The 18,496-nt window shown below is 46.8% G+C and overlaps 1 protein-coding gene across 7 annotated transcripts in view; it reads right to left on the bottom strand.

Moving 5' to 3' along the window:
- The window catches only part of Nell1 (neural EGFL like 1), an 813,237-nt gene extending 794,741 nt beyond the window's left edge, over nucleotides 1–18,496 (bottom strand). For 2 of the 7 annotated variants that reach the window (XM_004851560.3, XM_004851559.3), the window contains exons 1-2: nucleotides 15,089–15,274; nucleotides 7,959–8,087 (exon numbers count right to left, since the gene is read on the bottom strand). In XM_004851560.3, coding sequence (XP_004851617.1) covers nucleotides 7,959–8,087; nucleotides 15,089–15,143 — 184 coding nt within the window. In that variant the 5' untranslated portion in view covers nucleotides 15,144–15,274. Of the gene's footprint in view, nucleotides 1–7,958; nucleotides 8,088–13,928; nucleotides 13,952–15,088; nucleotides 15,325–18,398 lie in introns of those variants that run through there. The other 5 variants (XM_087211541.1, XM_004851562.3, XM_021263923.2 and 2 more) reach the window with 5 other exon arrangements.

An 18,496-nucleotide genomic window follows, 5' to 3' on the forward strand; every position in this document is an offset into this window, starting at 1 on the left:
GCTCTGTCTGGTGACATAAAACAAGATACTGAAAGACACTATCCATCCCTTCTTTAGAAAGTCTTCTGAAACAGAACTCCTGAAAAGTAGCACTTTTCCTAGCAATCAAAAAGGCAAGATATTAAAGAATTTGCATTCGTGCGTATTCTAATTCACTTTTGTAAAGGAAACACAATCCGACACATTCTCCCAGCTACTTGACTGTAAGACAGTGTCAGAGAGAACTAGAGTTTCCAACTCTCAAACTCTCAGTCCCACTCAAAGCAGAGCAGAGGTACTGCAAAATGATTTCTGAAGATCTAATGCTGGTGCATAGGATTTTTTTCACTTAGAGAACATCTGTGTCAGTCTACACACAGCCACTTGTTCTCCTCCCCACACCACCCCAATCCCTAATAAAATGTAACTGTTTTAAGCAAGTAGATAAAAGAATTTTTATCTAATTCAATTCTTTGCATTATATAATGACAGCAGTGACAAAGACACTCTAAAACTTTAGCTAACCTCAAAATAAACCCTGTTGGGCTTTGTAGTCAGTACTGTGAGAGTGCTTTCAGGTAAGTGAGTTTTCTACTTAAATTTATCACCGTTATTAACAAGCTAGCATTCAAATAAAAGTTTTCATTCCCAAACATACACCAATGTATAGCCAAAGGATGATGAAATATTAATAGATACTGAAATAAATGAAAGAATAATAAATTTATTTTTTACACTTTATACTTCTGCTTTTTATACATTATAGGAACATGCTTTCCCATACATTGTAATATAGTTTGCATAATCTTTCCCTTTCCAAACAAGGAAACTGAGGGTTAGAGACATAAGAGATATATCCATCCTAAGGTACTGTCTCAGAACATTTCCATTCACTCATTGATAAAAAGAGGTAATAATAGTGCCTATCTTATGTGGTTAAAGTGAGGCAGAAATAAGTTAATACATAAAATGTTGGCCCCTAATCCTCTGCCGTCTATAGTCTTCTGCTTGTCCCACAACCCTAATCTACCTCTGCAGGTTAAAATCTGACAATAACACACAAAGCACATGAATCACAGGAAAAAGGCTGAAGGTGCATCCTATCACATTAAAATGTGCAGACTGGGGCCAGGGATTTATCTCAGTGGCACTGCTTCTGCCTTGCAAGCACAAGGACCTGAGTTCCATTCCTGGTACCCAAAAAAAAGCAAAAAAAAACAAAAAATGTGCAGACTTGCACTTACTGAGAGCTCACCATATATATATTTCAGCCCTGGCACTTTATATGTTTTAATCTATCCCATCCTCGCCACAACCTTACAGTAGGTGCTATTTTGAGGGGCGAGGGATTTGCACTGAGCTATATCCTCTGCCCACCCCCCTTTTGAGACAAGGTCTCGCTATGTAGTTCAGGCCAGCCTTGAACTCACTGTGTAGCCCAGGCTGGCCTTGAACTCGTGGCAATCCTCCTGCCTCAGCCTCCTGAGTTGCTAGGTTTACGGTAGGTGCTATTTTTCCCCTATTTTATCAGTGAGTAATTTTATCAATGAGGTACTTTGAGGCAGGAAGCCTAGTAGCTTGCTAGTTGCTATCATGAATTAACCTTGACAGAAGACTATAAGAAATCTTACAGTCTACCCAGATTAACTGAGCTGTGGTGAAACAGTAAAACCCCACCACCCTCTCTAGGCTTGTACTGTCCAATAAGGTAACTTCCAGCCCCATACAGCAACGAGGACGTGAAATGTGGCTAGTGTGGCTGTAAAATGAATTTTTAATTTCATATAATTCTAATTAATGTGAATTTAGATTTAATATGAATATTGGCTGAACAGCAGTTTCCGTGACATTAAACATCAATCAATAAGAAGCAGTGACCCTGGAGCTGCAGGATACAGAAAAGATGAGCCCTACAATTACTCAGCTTCCCAAGCTGAGAGTTTCCAGCCTGCCGCATGCAGGCGGAGCCCAACACCTCTCTCAAGTTGCAAAGATGAAGCCGAGCCCTGGGGAGATGACAGCACCCAGATTTCAGAGGACATAATGCATGAGAGGAAGCAGCAGCACAAAAAAAGAAATACAGGCCTCCCTTAATACCTGTACTCACCTGAGTACTAAATCAGGGCATGTACATGAAAAAAACTGCCCAAGGAGAGGAGAATCACCAACAGTGAGTGCCCAGCAAATACACAGCACCAAGAATAACAGCTATTCCTAACAGTCAAACAAAAATCTCTTGATTCCTAGGGAAGTGGTGGGAAATAATTAGTCCTACTCTGCTGTTTGCACTAGCACTTCTCTGGGCCTTATCCAATAAACCTTCAAAGTAAAATCTCAAAGGACTAAAATGTTTCCCAGTAGCTCCACTGTGTCCTAGAACAACTCAAGAACATTTGATAAAAAGACTGAGATTCTCTTACTGGTTTAAAAAATTTAAAGGTAAGACTCTACTGTTTCCTATAAGAAAAGAACCTTATAGCTCACTGTGTACAAACCTCAAAAGATCTATGAGTGGAAGAATTCAGACCAAAAATGTATGCCTGGTATGATTCTCTACATAGAAAATCGTAGAAAGGATAAAGGAATCTAGAGTGACAGGAAGCAGGCTGGCAGTTCCTGGAGATCAGGAAGCCAATCAGGAGCTCAGAGAGGAAGCTGGGAGGAATTAAGAGTAAAGTCTTTTGAGCCGGGGATTTAGCTCAGCGGCTCTGCCCCCTGCCTTGAAAGCGCAAGGACCCGAGTTCGATCCTTGGTACCAAAAAAAAAAAAAGAGTAAAGTCTTTTGTGATGATTCTGACTGTGGTGATGGTTTCACAGGTGTATTTATATGTCAAAATTGCCATAACACATACTTTGAATATGTATGTTTTATTATAAGTCAGTTATACGTCACTAAAGTTTTAATTTAGCATTTAATCAAGTTTATATGGAATACTTTGGCAAGGCTGCTTTTTCAGCTTTAATTTAATAAAAGCTCAGTATCTATTAGTTATTATAGACAAAAGTTAGCATTGAAATTGAAATGTTTCAAGGGTAAAATACAAAATAATTTTTGGTATCATGTATTTGTAACAAAATTCTGTATTTTGTTAAAAACGTAAAATGATGCAACTCACAATATACTTCTCTTTGACAGTACTACACCGGAAACAGAGATTTAATTGGAGTATTCTGGAAACATTATAGTGTTCAAATTTCTATTAAAAGTGCTGCCATTGAAGGCTTAAAAGGACATGACAGACATGTTGGAGGCCAGTAAACAAAGGATCCCTATTAAATAGTAGACCTGAAAGATTCTTGAAAATGTTCAACATACTAGAAAGCTATATTAACCAAAGCAGTATGACACATCATAAAAATGGACACAGGTCAATGGAAGAGAATGGAGAACCCAGAAATAAATCCACATATTTACAGTCAACTGATTCTTGACAACAGCAGCAAGAACATACATTAGAAAACGGAAATTTTTTTTCAACAAGTGGTGCTAGGAAAACTGAATATCCACATACAAAAGAAAAACACTAGAGCTATACTTCTCATCATATACAAAAATCAACTCAAAATTAATCAAATATTTAAATGTAAGGCACAAAACTATGAAACCAGTAGAAGAAAACATAGGAAAAATGCTTCGAGACATAGCAAGAGACAAGAGTGTTTTAGACAAGACCCTGAAAGAGGCTGAGGGTATAGTACACACCTGTAATCCTGGCACTCTGAAAGGCCAAGGCAAGAGGACTGAAAGTTCAAGTCCCAGCTGGACAGCTTAATGACTTAGTGAGATTCTCTCTCAAAATAAAAATATTTTAAGGCAGGGGATGTAGCTCAGTGCAAAGGCCCTGGCTCCCATCCCCAGTACTACAAAAATAAAGACCCCCAAAGTACAGGCACAAATTGATAAATGGGATTACATCAAACTAAAAACCTTTTTCACTGCAAAGGAAACAAGCAACAGAGTGAAAAGACAACTTACAGAATGTGAGAAAATATTTGTGAACTATTTACCAACAGGGAACACAAACCAATAGCAAAATTTTTTTCAATTAAAAATTGGACAAATGATCTAAATACACATTTCTGGAAAGAACATATGTAAATGAGGGCAGGGGAATGGGGAAAACTATAAGAACCATGATATATAAAGCTACAAATTCCCAGGAATGAATGTCAGCCTACTGTATACTGAAAATGTACCAATAAAATTAATGAATGAAAAATAAGAATATATGCAAATGACCAACACATATATGAAAAAATGCTCAACCTCACTAATCATTAGCAGGAAAATATAAATCATCTCACCCCCATTAGAATGGCTATTGTCAAATGCTGCTGAGGATGCCAAAATGGGGAACGTTCTGACACTTGCTGGAGATATAAATTAGTACACCTATCATGGGAAACCGTGCAGAGGTTCCTCAAAGGCACTAGAAACAGAATCATCAGATGAGCCAGCAACCCCACGACTGGGATTATAGACAGCTAAAATCAAAATTAAATGTCCAAGAAACATCTACACTCCCATTTTTATTGCAGCACTATTAAGGATAGGCAAGATGTTCAATCAACCCAGTATCCATAGACAGAGGAATGGACAAATAAAGTGTAGTATAATTTCACAATGGAACACTATTCTGTCACTTAACAAAAAGGAATGAAAATTTGAAATTTGTAGGATTATGGATGGAACTGGAGAACACTGTGTAAGTGAGATAGAACAGGAACAGAAAGACAAACACTGCATGTTCTCACTCATATATGGACACCAAAACATTGACCTCACAGAAACCAGAGTGGTGTTTCCAGAGTCTGGGAAAGAGGGGAGAGGAAGAGAAAGCGGGAGGATGTTTAACGGTGGGGTGCAGTTGAACAGGAGGATAACTCCTACTGTTCCACAGCACAGGAGGGCAGCTACGGTTGACAAAAATTAATTGAGTATTTCAAAATAGCTAGTAGAGAAGATTTTGCCAAGATGAAGAAATGATGAATACCTGAGGTGATGGATACACCAATTACCCTAATCTAATCTTTACAGTGTATACAGGTTCTGAAATGCCACATTGTACCCCATAGATGTAGATACTTACTATGTGCTGATCAAAAATAAAACTGTATTTTAAAAAGTATTCTTGAGATTAATACCGACAGAAACACTGCCAACTTGAACTGAAGGGAACAGAGAAAGGACAAAATGAAAGAGGGCTGACAAACCCTCAAAATTCTGCAGGCAGGAAACAGGCTGATAAAACTACTCATGTGTCCGCAAACACATGGTCCCCTTCATGAAAAAGAAACACTGTCTCTGAGATATGAGTTACAGGCAAAGCATTCTTCCCAAACCTGGAAACCCAATGAAGTCTGCACAGCTTGATTTCAAAACTGTTTGGGGCTGGTTACCCCATCCTCTTTATACTTCCTCCTTCCATAACTGGTGTCCTACATTGGTCTCTCCATTGTATGTTGGAAGCAGATACTTATTTTCTAGTTTCACAGGTCTAGAGATGAGCAGAATTTCTTCCCAAAATGAGTCACACAACTGAATGGTGAGTTTTGGAAGTCTCCACTGGTGCGATTAGAGATTTTGGACTTTGAGCCGAGGCTATATGATTTAAAACTTTTGGAGATACTAGAATGTAGTGAATGTATTTTGCTTGTGGAACCATATCTTTGGGAGCCAAAAAGCAGACTTTGGGACAATCAGAATGATGGCTCCTCAAAGATGTCCATAAGGGCCGGGGATTTACCTCAGTGGTTTTACCACCTGCTGCGCAAGCACAAGGACCCGAGTTCAATCCCCGGTACCAAAAAAAAAAAAAAAAAGATGTTCATAAGCTAATGTCAGAACCTGTGAATATGTCACCTCTCATGGCAAAAGGGACTTTGTAAATGTGATCAAATTACAGATCTTGAGAAGGAAAATTATCTTCCATTGTCCAGGTGCTGCCAGTATAATCACAAGACAAAGACATAGGATATAGGGAAAAGCCTCCTCAGACTCTCAAAATGAGGTCAGTCTTCTACCAACAAAGGTGAAAATCCCTCCTAGCTGCTGTAGAGACAGCTGGAAAAGCAGAGAACACAGAGATTAGAGAGCAGAGTTCCCAGGCCAAGGCACCCACACTTGTGGAATGAATAATCAACAAAGTAGGCACAAGCCTCTTGCAGGTAGACTGGACAAAAAAAAAATTTTAATTTATTTCAAACGTTTTACTAACCATGTAGAATGAACTATGCACAATAGCTGGCTCAGAGGAGGTAGAACTGGAGCTTAAAGACCAAGCAAGTTTCCACAGCCCTTGCTCGGACCGAGGATGGCATGGACTCCCAACAGTGACCATGCAGACCTTGTACAGTGCACAAAGAAAAGTAATCCAGTCTGTATTCTCTTTACTATGCCCAGCTTCAAAGTTTCACCAACTCTTTAGTAAGAGTAGAAAGTAAGATATCTGTACTCTCATTACATATCTGTAGACCTGCTATGTGTCACTAACAAGGCCTGAGTGATCTACCCAGGGAATGCATAAATCTCATTCCACAATGTTGATTCAGTCATTCTAAAAGAATCCTTTGGTTATCTTCTTAAAAAGTTATGTTAAAAGAACCCTGCCAGGTATTTTTACAGAGAAATATCCCAGCCACCTTATTACCTTATGCAATCGGGTCATTTCCATACTTTTTTCTACACAAGGGCCCCACCACTGTGAGTCTAATACAAAATCGTTCATGTGGCCTACCGGTAGGGGTGCTATTTACAATGGCTAGTGACAAGTACAGTACATGGCCTCGCACCTCTCAGAATGGGCACTGGCCAGCAATCAGACACACTCTCCGTCCACGCACGACAGCAGAACATTAGCTCTGCCCATCGATGCCTCAGAACTTAGCCCATGCCTTCCTCTCCAGCCACTCTGTGCCGTTCAGCCACACGAGACCCCTTTCAATTGGTTTCTAACTCTAGACCTTTACACTTACTACTTCCTCTGCCCAGAATGCTCTGAGCACCCCCCACCCCGATTCCTACACAAGGCTTTCTATTCATGTTTTCCAGTCTGTGCTGACGTATCACTTTCTCAGGGTGTCCTTTCTCTAATGCCACCACCTCTCCAAGTGAATCAGATCTGCCTGTATTACTCTTATTTATCAGCCTATACGTCCCCTTCATTGCATGTGCGGCCATTTTAACTCAGCAGTGATTTGTGGAACGACACTTCAGAGCAGGGGCTGCATCTCATTTACTCCTCCTGGGGACACCATGACTATTAGCATGCTGCCTAATACATGAAAGGAATTCCAAAGTGGGAGCTAGTATTTATGAAGCATTTACTGTGTATCAAGCATTGGTGTAACTGCTTTAATAGGCTCTTTTCATCCTTGTAACAGCCGCATGAGGTAGCCTGAGCAAGGATGCATTACTTTAGGAGAGAACACTGAGGCATAGTCAAGCCAAATAACCACCCAGAGTCTCAGGGCCAAAGTAGGACTAACGTTGACCCCAAGCCGTAAAACTCCAGAGCCCATCCTTTTAAAACCCACAGTGTTTTAAACTGTATAAATGCCCGCCGAATGATTTCATGAATTGTCATCAAGTTTATAATGGGCAGAGCCAGGAAAGCTGCACCCCAAAAGGAAGACACTCTGTGTTCGTGGTCTACCAGGTAGATGATGACGTAGGTATACGCATAGGTAAAGGGACAGATAACAGCTGGAGAAATATCGTAAAAATAACACGGTGGTCCAACAGTTCTTGCACATTCATTACCCTGTAAGTCTCCAACCAGAATCCCCAGGGAACCATTTTATTACCCAACCAAACATTTCACCACTACACCCCCTAATGCCTTCTCTCACTCTCAGAACACTCGCTGCGCATCTGAATACTCTTCTGGACCAGAGCCCAAGAAAACCAGCAAAGGCGATCCCCAGACCGACCCTCCTCCCCACCCTCCACCCTCGTGCAAAGGAAGAAGAGCCTTTACCTTGAAATAAAAATGCTTTGCTGCCATTGTGCAGTCCAGGCACCTGAGTGACTCCGAGGGTGGTGTTGACAAGGTCAAGTTCTGTGATAATATCCATCTGAAGGTCAGGGTCCAGCCCCAAGCCCACCACTGCAAAGGAACAGAGAGCTGTTTTGGCACCATAGGCAGAATGCTAGCCGCAATACGGACAGAGGCCATGAGGCAAAGAGGGGCGAAGGAAAACAACTCTGCCCTGTCACCCCTCTGATAGCAGTTTCTTTGTACCTTTCCCCAGCCCCACTCCCCATTACTCAGATAACCCCCTCCCCAAATCCCTAGGGCCAGGTACACTTCAGAATTCAAAATGCATTGTATGTTAGAAAGGTAAGAGGGCCTCTATGTCTTTAGGCAATACCCTCAGGAAAATCTGAATCAGCACCCTATTATCAAATTCCACAATATTTCTGGATTGAGGAGTTGATGTTTTCTTCTAATTGGCATAAAGAATATAAACAGCCCCCTATCAGTTGAGCTCAAGTTTTGCCGCCAGTGAGTTCAAAGCAGGATAGGCTTTGCTGTCTGGTGAGTTGTGAAGAAATCTTGTGACTGTAAGATTTTTTGATTTGGGAAGTACAGATAGAAGATTATGGCTCTGATCCACCTGCCACACAAACAGCTGCAATGGCAAAATCTAACTCCACTACCAAAGGTAAACCCCTGCACAGAGCATATCAATTAACCAAGTACAACCAACTTTCATAAAGAGGAAGTGGAGAGGGATCCTGGCCCTATTAGGAAAGAATAGTGAAGGGATTGGCCAGAAAGGAGAATCCCAAATGTATATTTCTATCCAAGAGGATTCCTGATGGAAAGTTAGATCCTGATGACTCTTGTTGTCTCCAAAGTCTACCTCAGTACAAAGAAACACAGCCCTGAGTCTCCTACTTCCTTTCTGAGAAAGGGAAATACCAAGGGCGTCTCTTACCCCATCAGTGTTCTGCAGAATGATTCATTGATGACTGCAAAGTGATTTCCAATTATATAGGCTAATAAGGCTGCAGATCACTCTGAGGGACTATGTTTAAGCCATTCATAAAGGCTGTGTCTACCTATACTTAGCATCTCAATAGTGTGATTCTGATTGCACAGTTGGAAATGTTTTAATCAGCAACAGCTGTCAACTTTCGTCTGCTGGTAATGCAGTCCCCCAGTCTGGATTCGGAGAGCTTGCACCCAATTTGTCCTGAAGAGACGGGGTGAATATTCATCAGGACAGTGTGAGCTAGCACAGCCTCACCTGTCCTCCCCTCCCACCCCCGGCCCTGCACATGAAGGGAAGGAAGTCTACCCTCTCCTTCCTCTTTTCCTGCTAGGAAACATGGACTGCTGCTGCAGTGGAGGTCTTGTCAGCAGGAGGCGGTCAGAGGGGCTCTTTGGAGCTGAAACCTGTCATTGCCAGGGCAGAATAACTGCTTTTTCTGTTTGTGCCAGGCATTCTCTTGTCTCCTAAACCAACGGTTTAAATTTTCTCCTTTGGAATACAGCCAGATATGGGGCCAGTTTACCCCAAGACAACTGTTACTTTCACGGACTCTGCATTCATCCATTTAATAAGTTTTTAACAGGTCTCGCCAAGGGTGTACTATGAACATATGTACAGCAAGGCACTGGGGATGTTCTCACAGAGCCTGCACCGGGGAGCATGACCACTGGCCTAATTCTTATGGGATATCACTGGAGGCATAGGTTTACATTTAAAGGAAAAAGGGGAGCAGTAATGCTCTGACTTACACTTTAAATACAACCTAACTTTAAGTTTCTGCCTGCCTGCTCTTGTTCACCTACACTTGGGGCCACTTCAGAAGCACTTTAGCTGTGCAAAGCACAACTGAACCAGCTGGTTTTCTATCATCCCAAGTCCAGAGCCACGGCCGTGTTGTTGAGTCGGGGTGTCTTTCCTGAGTTCAGGTGCTAGCAGTTCTATGCTCACCTTGAAAAGACAGGAAAGGAACTAATATTTCAGTTTGATCTATAGTGCTCTACACCTACTTGTCAGAAATTAAATCAAAGGTGATCTCAAAGGACTTCCAAGCTGGTCTTTCTCTGGCCAGGAATTTTGAAAGCAGATTTGAGATTGTGCCCTTAGCTGGACACAAAAGGAAGGAAGTGTCCCTCTGGCCCTGATGCTTTGTACAAGCCCTGACATATTATAGGCTTTTAATTTAGAACCTAATTACCTGGTGTGTGGGTTCATGATCACTGCCTTGGGAGTAAACACCTCAGAGCAACATGCGTATCTGGGGTACCGTGAGAAGACAGGATGGCATCCAGGCCAAGGAAACCTGGTTAGGAGACTGTGGTTGGCTGCATTAGTGGCCTCCAATCTTTATCCCTGCCATTCCTACACCCTGTGCTATTCGGCTGTGAAGTTCCTCCCACTACAGCGAGAGGAAACCTCCCCAACTCTTGACTTTGAGCTCAGCCATTTAACCAGTGTTGGCTATTGGGATTTTAGTAACCGTTACACAAGCAGAGGCGTAAGTGTGCTTGCACAGTGGGCCTTATTTTCTTGCATTTCTCCATCACTAAGAGAAGAACACGGCCCTGCAGCCCCGCTGTACCAAGAAAGCTAAGATACACAGTGCAGACACCGACTTCAACTTGGAAATGACTCCACCAAGCCTGGCTTAGGTAAGGCAACAATCCACAGATATGTGACTCAAAATAAATGACTGTTGCGTTAAGTCATTGCTACGTGACATTAACCGTGGCAGTAACTGATGCAAAGACTCACTACAATGGTCATCCTAAAGATACCAAGCTCCCAGACCATGAAGCCTGAAATCGGACCGGCCTAGAAGGCAGTCAAACAGATTCTGCAGAACTGCAGTCTCCCAGCAGTATCTTGAGTCCCTGTCCTCAGGTGAGAACACAGCACCTCAATCCAGAAGGTGTTGTGAACAATTGAGGCTGCGAAATTAAAAAGCCACTTCCAGTCCTGACTCTCTCCTCTATAAATTATGCACCCTTTGAAAAATCACTTCTTGGAAAATATTACCTCTCCAGGCCTCTGTTTGCTCATCTGTAAAAAAGAAGTGGTCATTCCCCTCCCAGACTCCTGAGGTCTTAGCGGCAACTCCCAACAGCTCATGTTCAGCTCATACGGACGTCCAGCTGGGGTCTGCTTCACCTGTCTTTTATAATAGTCCATCTTCCTATTCCATTCCATCTCCCTAGTCCTCAACTCCACCCAAATAATGGAAATGATTCAGACGGCCTCCCCCCACCCCAGCCATAACTGTTTCGCTTTTTGTGAAAATATCTCATAAAAACAGAACGAGAGAAAAGAAATCAATTAGGCTTCTGGTACAATTTTCTTCTCTCCCTTGAATTGGTCCCCTTCGGGATGAAAATGCCCACTGCCAATAGGAGGGTGTATAAACGACAGCACTTTGTATACCACCTAGGGAATCAGAAAACCTATTAATAAGGCAGCATTTCGGTGGCCTCTCCTGGACCTTGTGTAGTGTGAGTTCCATTAATATTTTTATTTTAATGTTTCTGTTTCTTCTCCAAGCATGGAGTTCCTGGCCTTTCCTAGGAAACTCTATTATCAAGTTTTCTGCTTTTGACATAGCAGCCCTACAAATGGCTGGAGCTGGGAATTAGAATTAAGCAGGATAAAATGATCCCTGGGAGGAGATATTTTAAAACCTGGAAGGCAGCATGTCAGTATCACAGAGGGCCTTGGGGCTGCTGCTGGCCACTCCGCAACCCTGCCCAGGGAGTGTTTGAGCCCAGAGCCCACTCATCCACCTTTGATGCCCAGGACCTAGGCCCCCAAGCAAATCCCCGTGCATCTGGCTCAATCCAAATCTAATCCGGCTTATTGCCCAAGATGACAGCTGTTTTCAAGGCCCTTGCAGAGTAAAATGACACCAGAAAGACGCTGTAAGACCTCATTTAACAGCAGGATTTCACAACCATTTGATCAGTTCTGAACACCCCAGAAGCAATTTTCCTGAGGAAGCTGCTCTGTTTCTTTCAAGTTAGCCAATATTTTGAAGGCCGGAGGCTCATTTTCACAGCTCAATTATTCAATTCATAATTAATAAACGACCTGGGAATTGCTCCCAAAAGAAAAATCTCTCCCGACCAGCAGGTGGCAGCAAAAGGCATTCCCTGGGCACCTAGGGGCACTGCGTTTAGGTACAGTTCTCCCTTCGCTCCCTGCCCTGGTGACCAAAGCAAACCAGAAAGCAAGGGGATAATAATCCTTGTCTTGGGCTGGGGATTTAGCTCAGTGGTTTCGCTGCCCACTGAGCAAGCGCAAGGACCCGAGTTCAATCCCTGGCACAAAAAATAATAATAATAATAATCCCTGTGTTCACGTAACTCATGCTTCTAAGCCATCGGAGAAAACTCATGAGCACGGCCATTACTGTAACCTTCCAAGTTTTCATTATTAGTGATGTGTCTGGTAGTCTCAAGTTATTTTTTTATCCAGAAACAAGAACAAAAACTGGAAAACAGCATCTCCTATCTTGACTCCGCTCTGAACTCTAAAACAAGTTTTCTGAACAAGAATAATGTACGCAGCTTCCTTAGGACACCTATCATTAGATCTCCTCATATGTAACCGCTTCTGCACTGCAGTCTTGCTTTAATTAAAATGCGCCTGATATCATCTATTTGTTTCCATTAAAAGGCGGTGATATCTGAGCAGCTCACTAAGTGAACCACATGTTTATTTCGTCTAGGATTGTTAACAGCCCCCATAACAATTGTCTCACTTGGCAAATAAACTTTGCAAGCAGCTGTTGGGATCCTGATAACTAATCACCACCTAGCCTTTGCTACCTACCGAAGCGGGTGGATGTGTGATGTGGAAATGTGCATTTCGGGACAAAATCAATGGGGCTATCCCCAGAAAGCTACGTGCCCATACAAGGAAAGGTAAGTGTACGGAAGGAAAGTGATTCCCTCCTTATCTCTTTGATTCTTCTGATAATTTCTGTAGAACAAATCTGCGGCCTCTGGTATTCGTGTAGCAAGGTACCAAGCGGCACTAAAAAGTCAACCCACCCAGGCAACACTGCTTTGCAGCCTCCTGCTGTAGCGGTCCCCACTTTAACCCCCCAAGCCCCACCAAGACACGACTCTCAAGTGTCACTTTCCCTGACCACTCCGCCTCCTCCCCAAACTGACTCACACCCTTCTGCCCTCCAAATTGCCTTCTCTCAAACTTCTTAGACCCCATCCCACCCCATCAAGCTGTAGAATAAAAGTGCTTTCCAGCAGCTATCTCGATTCTCAGCTAAACTCTAAGGTCGCAGTAGTCAAGGGCCAAGTCATTTCCCTTTTATGTCACTGGGTACCTAGTCAGACATTCAGCTGTCTGTTGAATGAAAAGCTAAATGCATGAATGAATCTTTCCCCACAACCAATTTGTTACAAGACTGTTATGGCCTTGGGGAGAGGAAGGAGAACCAGACGGGGTTCTTAACGTCCACAAGCAATGTGCCCTGGAAAGACACACGGGCCACTCCTGGAGGAAGGTACTTTATGGGCAACTTTTCAAAGGAGTAATGAGAACTAATGTGTCTAGGACACATTCAGCCGTGATTTGCACTTGAGGCTGTGAAATGAGCCTTGGGCTGCCCTCCTCCCCATCTAGCTCTTCCCTGTCCTCCGCTCTTCCTTCCCTAGAGCAACCATCAATCCCAGGCTCTCCCTGCTCTGGGTAGCCCGAGCTCTGCCCTGGCCTCGCCTGGCCTCCCCTCCTCCTCCCTCTCCTCCTCCTGGAAAGCCTTCCTGCCTCCAGCCAGTGTGCTCTTGTTTTTGAAAGATTAACCCATCCTTCACGAAAAGCCTGAATCGGAGAAAAAACTATTCTAGGTCAGCCTGCATCTCGGAGCATCTGCAGCCAGGGCGGCTGGAAAGGAGGAGAGGTGGGGGTCGTCCTTCGTCCCCGGAGAAACCGCTCCTTACCGCATTCGGATTAAGCCAAAGGAAAGCCGGGCCTGCTCAGTGCCCGGCCGGAGCGTCCTAGTCGCCGGGGACCCCTGGATCCTCCGCACGCTGCCTGCAGCCGAGAGGGGCGCCCTGGGCGTAAGCGGAGGGAACTTTTTAGCCAACCAAGGGCCGGCGCCCCTCCTCAGCCCTCTCCGGATAAACTTGCTCTGGCCAGGGAAGGAGGCTAAGCCTCGGGAGAATAAACCCTGGGATGCTAACGGGTAAAAGATGAGGGGCAAGGGAACGGCCACGCACACACCCTGGGGCTCAGAGTCGGGGGAAACCTGCCCTGAGGACAGGCGTCCGACGCGGAACAGAGCATCTCTAACGAGCCCTCCCTATAGCCCGCCCCGTTTCTCCCCGTTTCTCCCCCACTTCACCCACCCGAGCTCCCAGCAGCTACTAGGAGTAGCTCTTTAAAAACAGCGGCCGCAGGCGGCCTCCGAGGCCCCGGGACTTGGGGAAAGGGCACCTGGGGGCAGCGGAGGGGAGGGGGTGTTCGTGGGGCCCTCACTGAGCCTCGGGAGGCCAAACGGAGTGGGGCCTCGAGACCATCGCGTCGGTTTCCTTGCTCCCCCGGCGCCCCCAAACCTCCCATTATAGCTTGAGAAAATCTCCCCGGACGGTCTCCACTGCGAATAAAAATCGTCGCCCAGCCCTGGGGGCGGAAGCGGGCGGGAGAAGGAATACTCGAGAGTTGCCCCGGGAGTCCGGCGGGGACGGGAGAGACCGCGGGTCCCGGGTCCCCTCAGCCCGCGCCGCGCCCTCCCGCCGTGCGCCCCTCCGCGGGTTCCGGTCCCCGAGGGGCCGCTCGGGGAGCGGATTGCACCGCACCTTCCAAGTTCCGGGACGCGGTGCTCGCGGGCCCGCCCTGCTGCGGGCTGCACTCCCGGAGCTGGAAAGCCGGTATCCAGCAGCACGCGGCTGCCTCCTCGCAGCCGCAGCCCTCACTCCCGAGCGCCCGCAGCCGCGTCCCCGGGAGGAGGACACTCCGGGGACACCTGCGAGTCCCGCCTGCCGCCCTTGCACCAGGAGCGGGCGCGGACATCGACCGGACCGGCCCACGGCGCTGCCCCTCCCCGGGCCGCGGGGCGACCCCCGCCTCCCCGAGTCCTCCCACGCCCCGCCCTGCTCACCTGTCCTGGCGGCGCACACACAGAACCCCAAAACTAAAATCACGTCCACCGGCATCGCTCCCGAGGGTCCCCGCCGAGCAGGGCGCGCCGCGGCCAGCTGGAACCAAGGGCGCGGGGCCGAGGCGCGCCGGGCTCGGAGCCGCCAAACTTGCGCGCCGGCGTCGGGGAGGAGGCTGGGCCGCCTGGGCGCTGTGCTCGCTTGGGGATCGCGCCCCGCACGGAGCCCCGGCCGCCCCGCCCCCAGCCCGCCCCCCGCGGCGGGCGGCTCTCTTCGGCCGGGCCTCGCTGCGGCTGCGCTCGCCAGGCGCACGGGCTCAGCCGCTCCGGCAGGTTACACCCGGCGGTGGGGGCTGCGCCTCTTCGCCTTCTGCGTCCGAGGAGCCGCGAAGACACGGGTGGCGTGGGCGACAGCTGCCGCCACGCGGAGCCGGAGTCCCGGGACGCGCGGCGGAGAGGGAGGAGCCAGAGACGCGAGCTTCCCGCGCTCCGACCCCGCGGAGCTGCGCTCGCCCCCGTCGCCGCCTGTGCCCCGGCTAGGCGGCGGGGACAGCCGAAGTCGCCGCAGTTCACGCCGGCCAAGCCTAACGCCGCGGAGCCCTCGGTGCTGGGGTTTCTCCTCCGGCGCGCCCGGCCCCTTTGCTCGGGCGACGGTGCAGGGAGAGGCGCTCAGGGACCCCAGGGGCGCGAGGGCCGAGTCCCCTCTCGGCACCCGGACCTCCTGCCTCCTTTCTCCACGCGGGCCCCTAGGTCTGGGTGCCGACTTTGGGGTGCAGGAAGAGGGCGCTGAGGCCGAAGGAGCAGAAAAAGGGTCCTCGAGTTGGAGCGACCCACAGCTGGGGTTTGGAAGTCTGTTTACAGACCTCGTTCTGCAGGGCAAATGCTGCCACATAGGGGAAATTCTTAACCATTTTTTTCCTTGCATGACTTTCTTGGTGGTTTTTTTTAAAACCCGCTGTGCTTTCGCAGTCACATACTGACCTCTCCTGTGATTCCTCCGGGCTCCCCCCCCCCATAAAAAGCTGGACTTTGCCTGTGGGCAGGTAGAGGACCCTGCTCACCAGACCTTCCCTGCCATCTCTGCCGCCTCTCCTATTTGTCCTACTTCCGTCCAGGAATGTTATTTATAACCTGGTACGCAGAGTGGTGAAAATGAGAAACAACGGAACTTCTGATTTATACCAAATGAGCCCTACATGATTTAAAGCCCCGCAGTCTGCTCCCTAGGCCTCCCGCTCCCCAGCACCATGCCTGTGATACACAACCCGGATCCCAGAGGAGAAAAAGAAAACTTCTGAGGCCCTCTTTCCTTTGGGGGGGGGGGCATTCCAACAGTTTCAGAAGCCTTTTTCACTGACTCAGGGCCTGCACTGTCCCTCCCATATCCTTAACCCCTAGTTACCTTTGGCCCCGAGTCCCACTGAATGTCAGCAAATCAGCGTGACAGTTTTACATTAAGAGAAGGTTACACCTACATGCTCTTCTGGTCTCTGCCCTATTTTTCTCGATATTTCTGTATGCAAGCCACTGTCCCATTTGGCCCTGTAATCTTCTGGTCCCTTAGAAGGTTAAAAAGATAGAGAACAAGCAAATAAACCAACTCCGAAGTGAAAGGCATGGTAGCCCTACCTGTATCTCCACCTATTGTGGAGGCTGAGGCAGAAGAACTGAAAGTTTGAGGCCAGCCTGGACAGTTTATCAAGACCCTGTCAGAAAATAAAATTTTAACAAAGATTTGGGGATGTAGCTTCATGGTGGAGTACTTGCCTAGTATGAGGCCTTGGGTGCAATTCCCAGAACACACACACACACACACACACACACAGTGTATTGTGCAATCCAGAAGCTGAGCTGAAAGGTTAAGAGGTAAACTGATGCCCAGGCTCAGTTGATTGTGCAGTTGTACCAGGATTTGACCCAGCTCCCAGGGGCCTCTCTGCTTTTACAATGTTTGCATCAAACTCAGGACAACCCTTCAACCTGCAACCTGTCACCTTTAAAGCTAACATGACTAATCACACACTTTGCAGAAAATGGGATTTCCCAAGACTACCTCGGCCTTGTGGACAGGACACTGCACGCCAAGTTGTGTAGAGGGAACTGTGTCTCTCCTGCCCTCTGCTGTCTAAAACCACCTCAGCCTTGGTAGCTTTGAGCTGTTGTTTCCAAGGCCCCCTTTTCAGTCTCAGAAATCCCAGAATTCCTAAAAGCCAAAGTGATCCCTGCAAAGAGAAAAGGTGGCCTGGGGAAGACGGCAAGAGCTCTAAATCTAAGTCTCTGTAATTAGCTGGTCCTGGGGAAGGGGCCTTTTAGCTCTTTCCATTAACGAATAAAGTGAGACATATGTTCTGTCATAGCTTTGTGGCACTGCATCCATTAACAGTAACGAGTTAATCTCAACAAGGACATAAATCTTTCCTAGGTGACTTAAGTACTTCTGTCTCCTCCTACTAGTGCATTTCTTGAGTGGGGATTTTTGATGTAGGCCTCTCAGACTAAGGGAACCATCAGAAACTAGACCCAGCAACTTCTGGTGGCCATGAAGGGACCACATGTTTTCGTATGTGCTTGATAATGGGTGTTGCAATAGGTCCTCTGCTCAGTGGAGACAGCAAGAAGAATTGGCTTATCCAGTGCCACATCCCAAGACCATCTTCCCCTGCAGGACGGCCAACCTCCACAAGCTTCCTTTGATCACCTTTCCGCCTCTTTTTTCAGACCCCCAAGTTCCCTGGGGTTCAGTCCTCAGCCTTCTGACCACACTCACTCCCTTTAACAATATCTACCATGAACGAGCCTCAGATGTGTGCTTCCAGCCCCAGCCTCTCCTTTGAACCTAGGCTTAATCAATGGTTGCCTAAGTGGTGGGAGGGGGAAACAGCAAGGGGTGTGGGGTTTGCTCTGGTGGTAATGAAAATCTTCTAAACTTGATTGTGGTGATAGACACAAGACCTGCACAGGTGGCGATGGATGTAAAACTTACAGGTATTCACAGTGAACTAAAAGGCATTGGATTGTATACTTGAAATTGATGAAATGTATGGTGTGTGAACTATATCTCCATAAAGCTGTTTTTAAAGACTTCCTTAGTCATCCTCAGAAAAGACTGTAATAGGGCCAAGTAGGACTTTTGACATTTCCTTCTTCCTTCCCAAACTTGCTAACTTCTAAGGGGATGGCACCCGGCTTCACCAAGTGATTTAACCAAATAACCCACAACTGCCCTCCACCTGCTTTCCCTATGCCCCCTCCCCAAGCCATCAAGCCCTTCTGGTATACTTTAAAGAAAAATCCCAAATCAGCCACTTCTCACCGGCCTCCAGCTCCCAGCTTCGTCCTACCCATCATGAGCTCCTTTGTGGGCTGCAGCCATAAATCACCAAGTGCTCCCCATCCTTTCTCCTTACTCTT

This window comes from Heterocephalus glaber, unplaced genomic scaffold, assembly GCF_053883595.1.
Source record: "Heterocephalus glaber isolate CG9 unplaced genomic scaffold, H.glaber_assembly_v1.0 deba00001428, whole genome shotgun sequence".
In the NCBI taxonomy this organism is placed as follows: Eukaryota; Metazoa; Chordata; class Mammalia; order Rodentia; family Bathyergidae; genus Heterocephalus; species Heterocephalus glaber.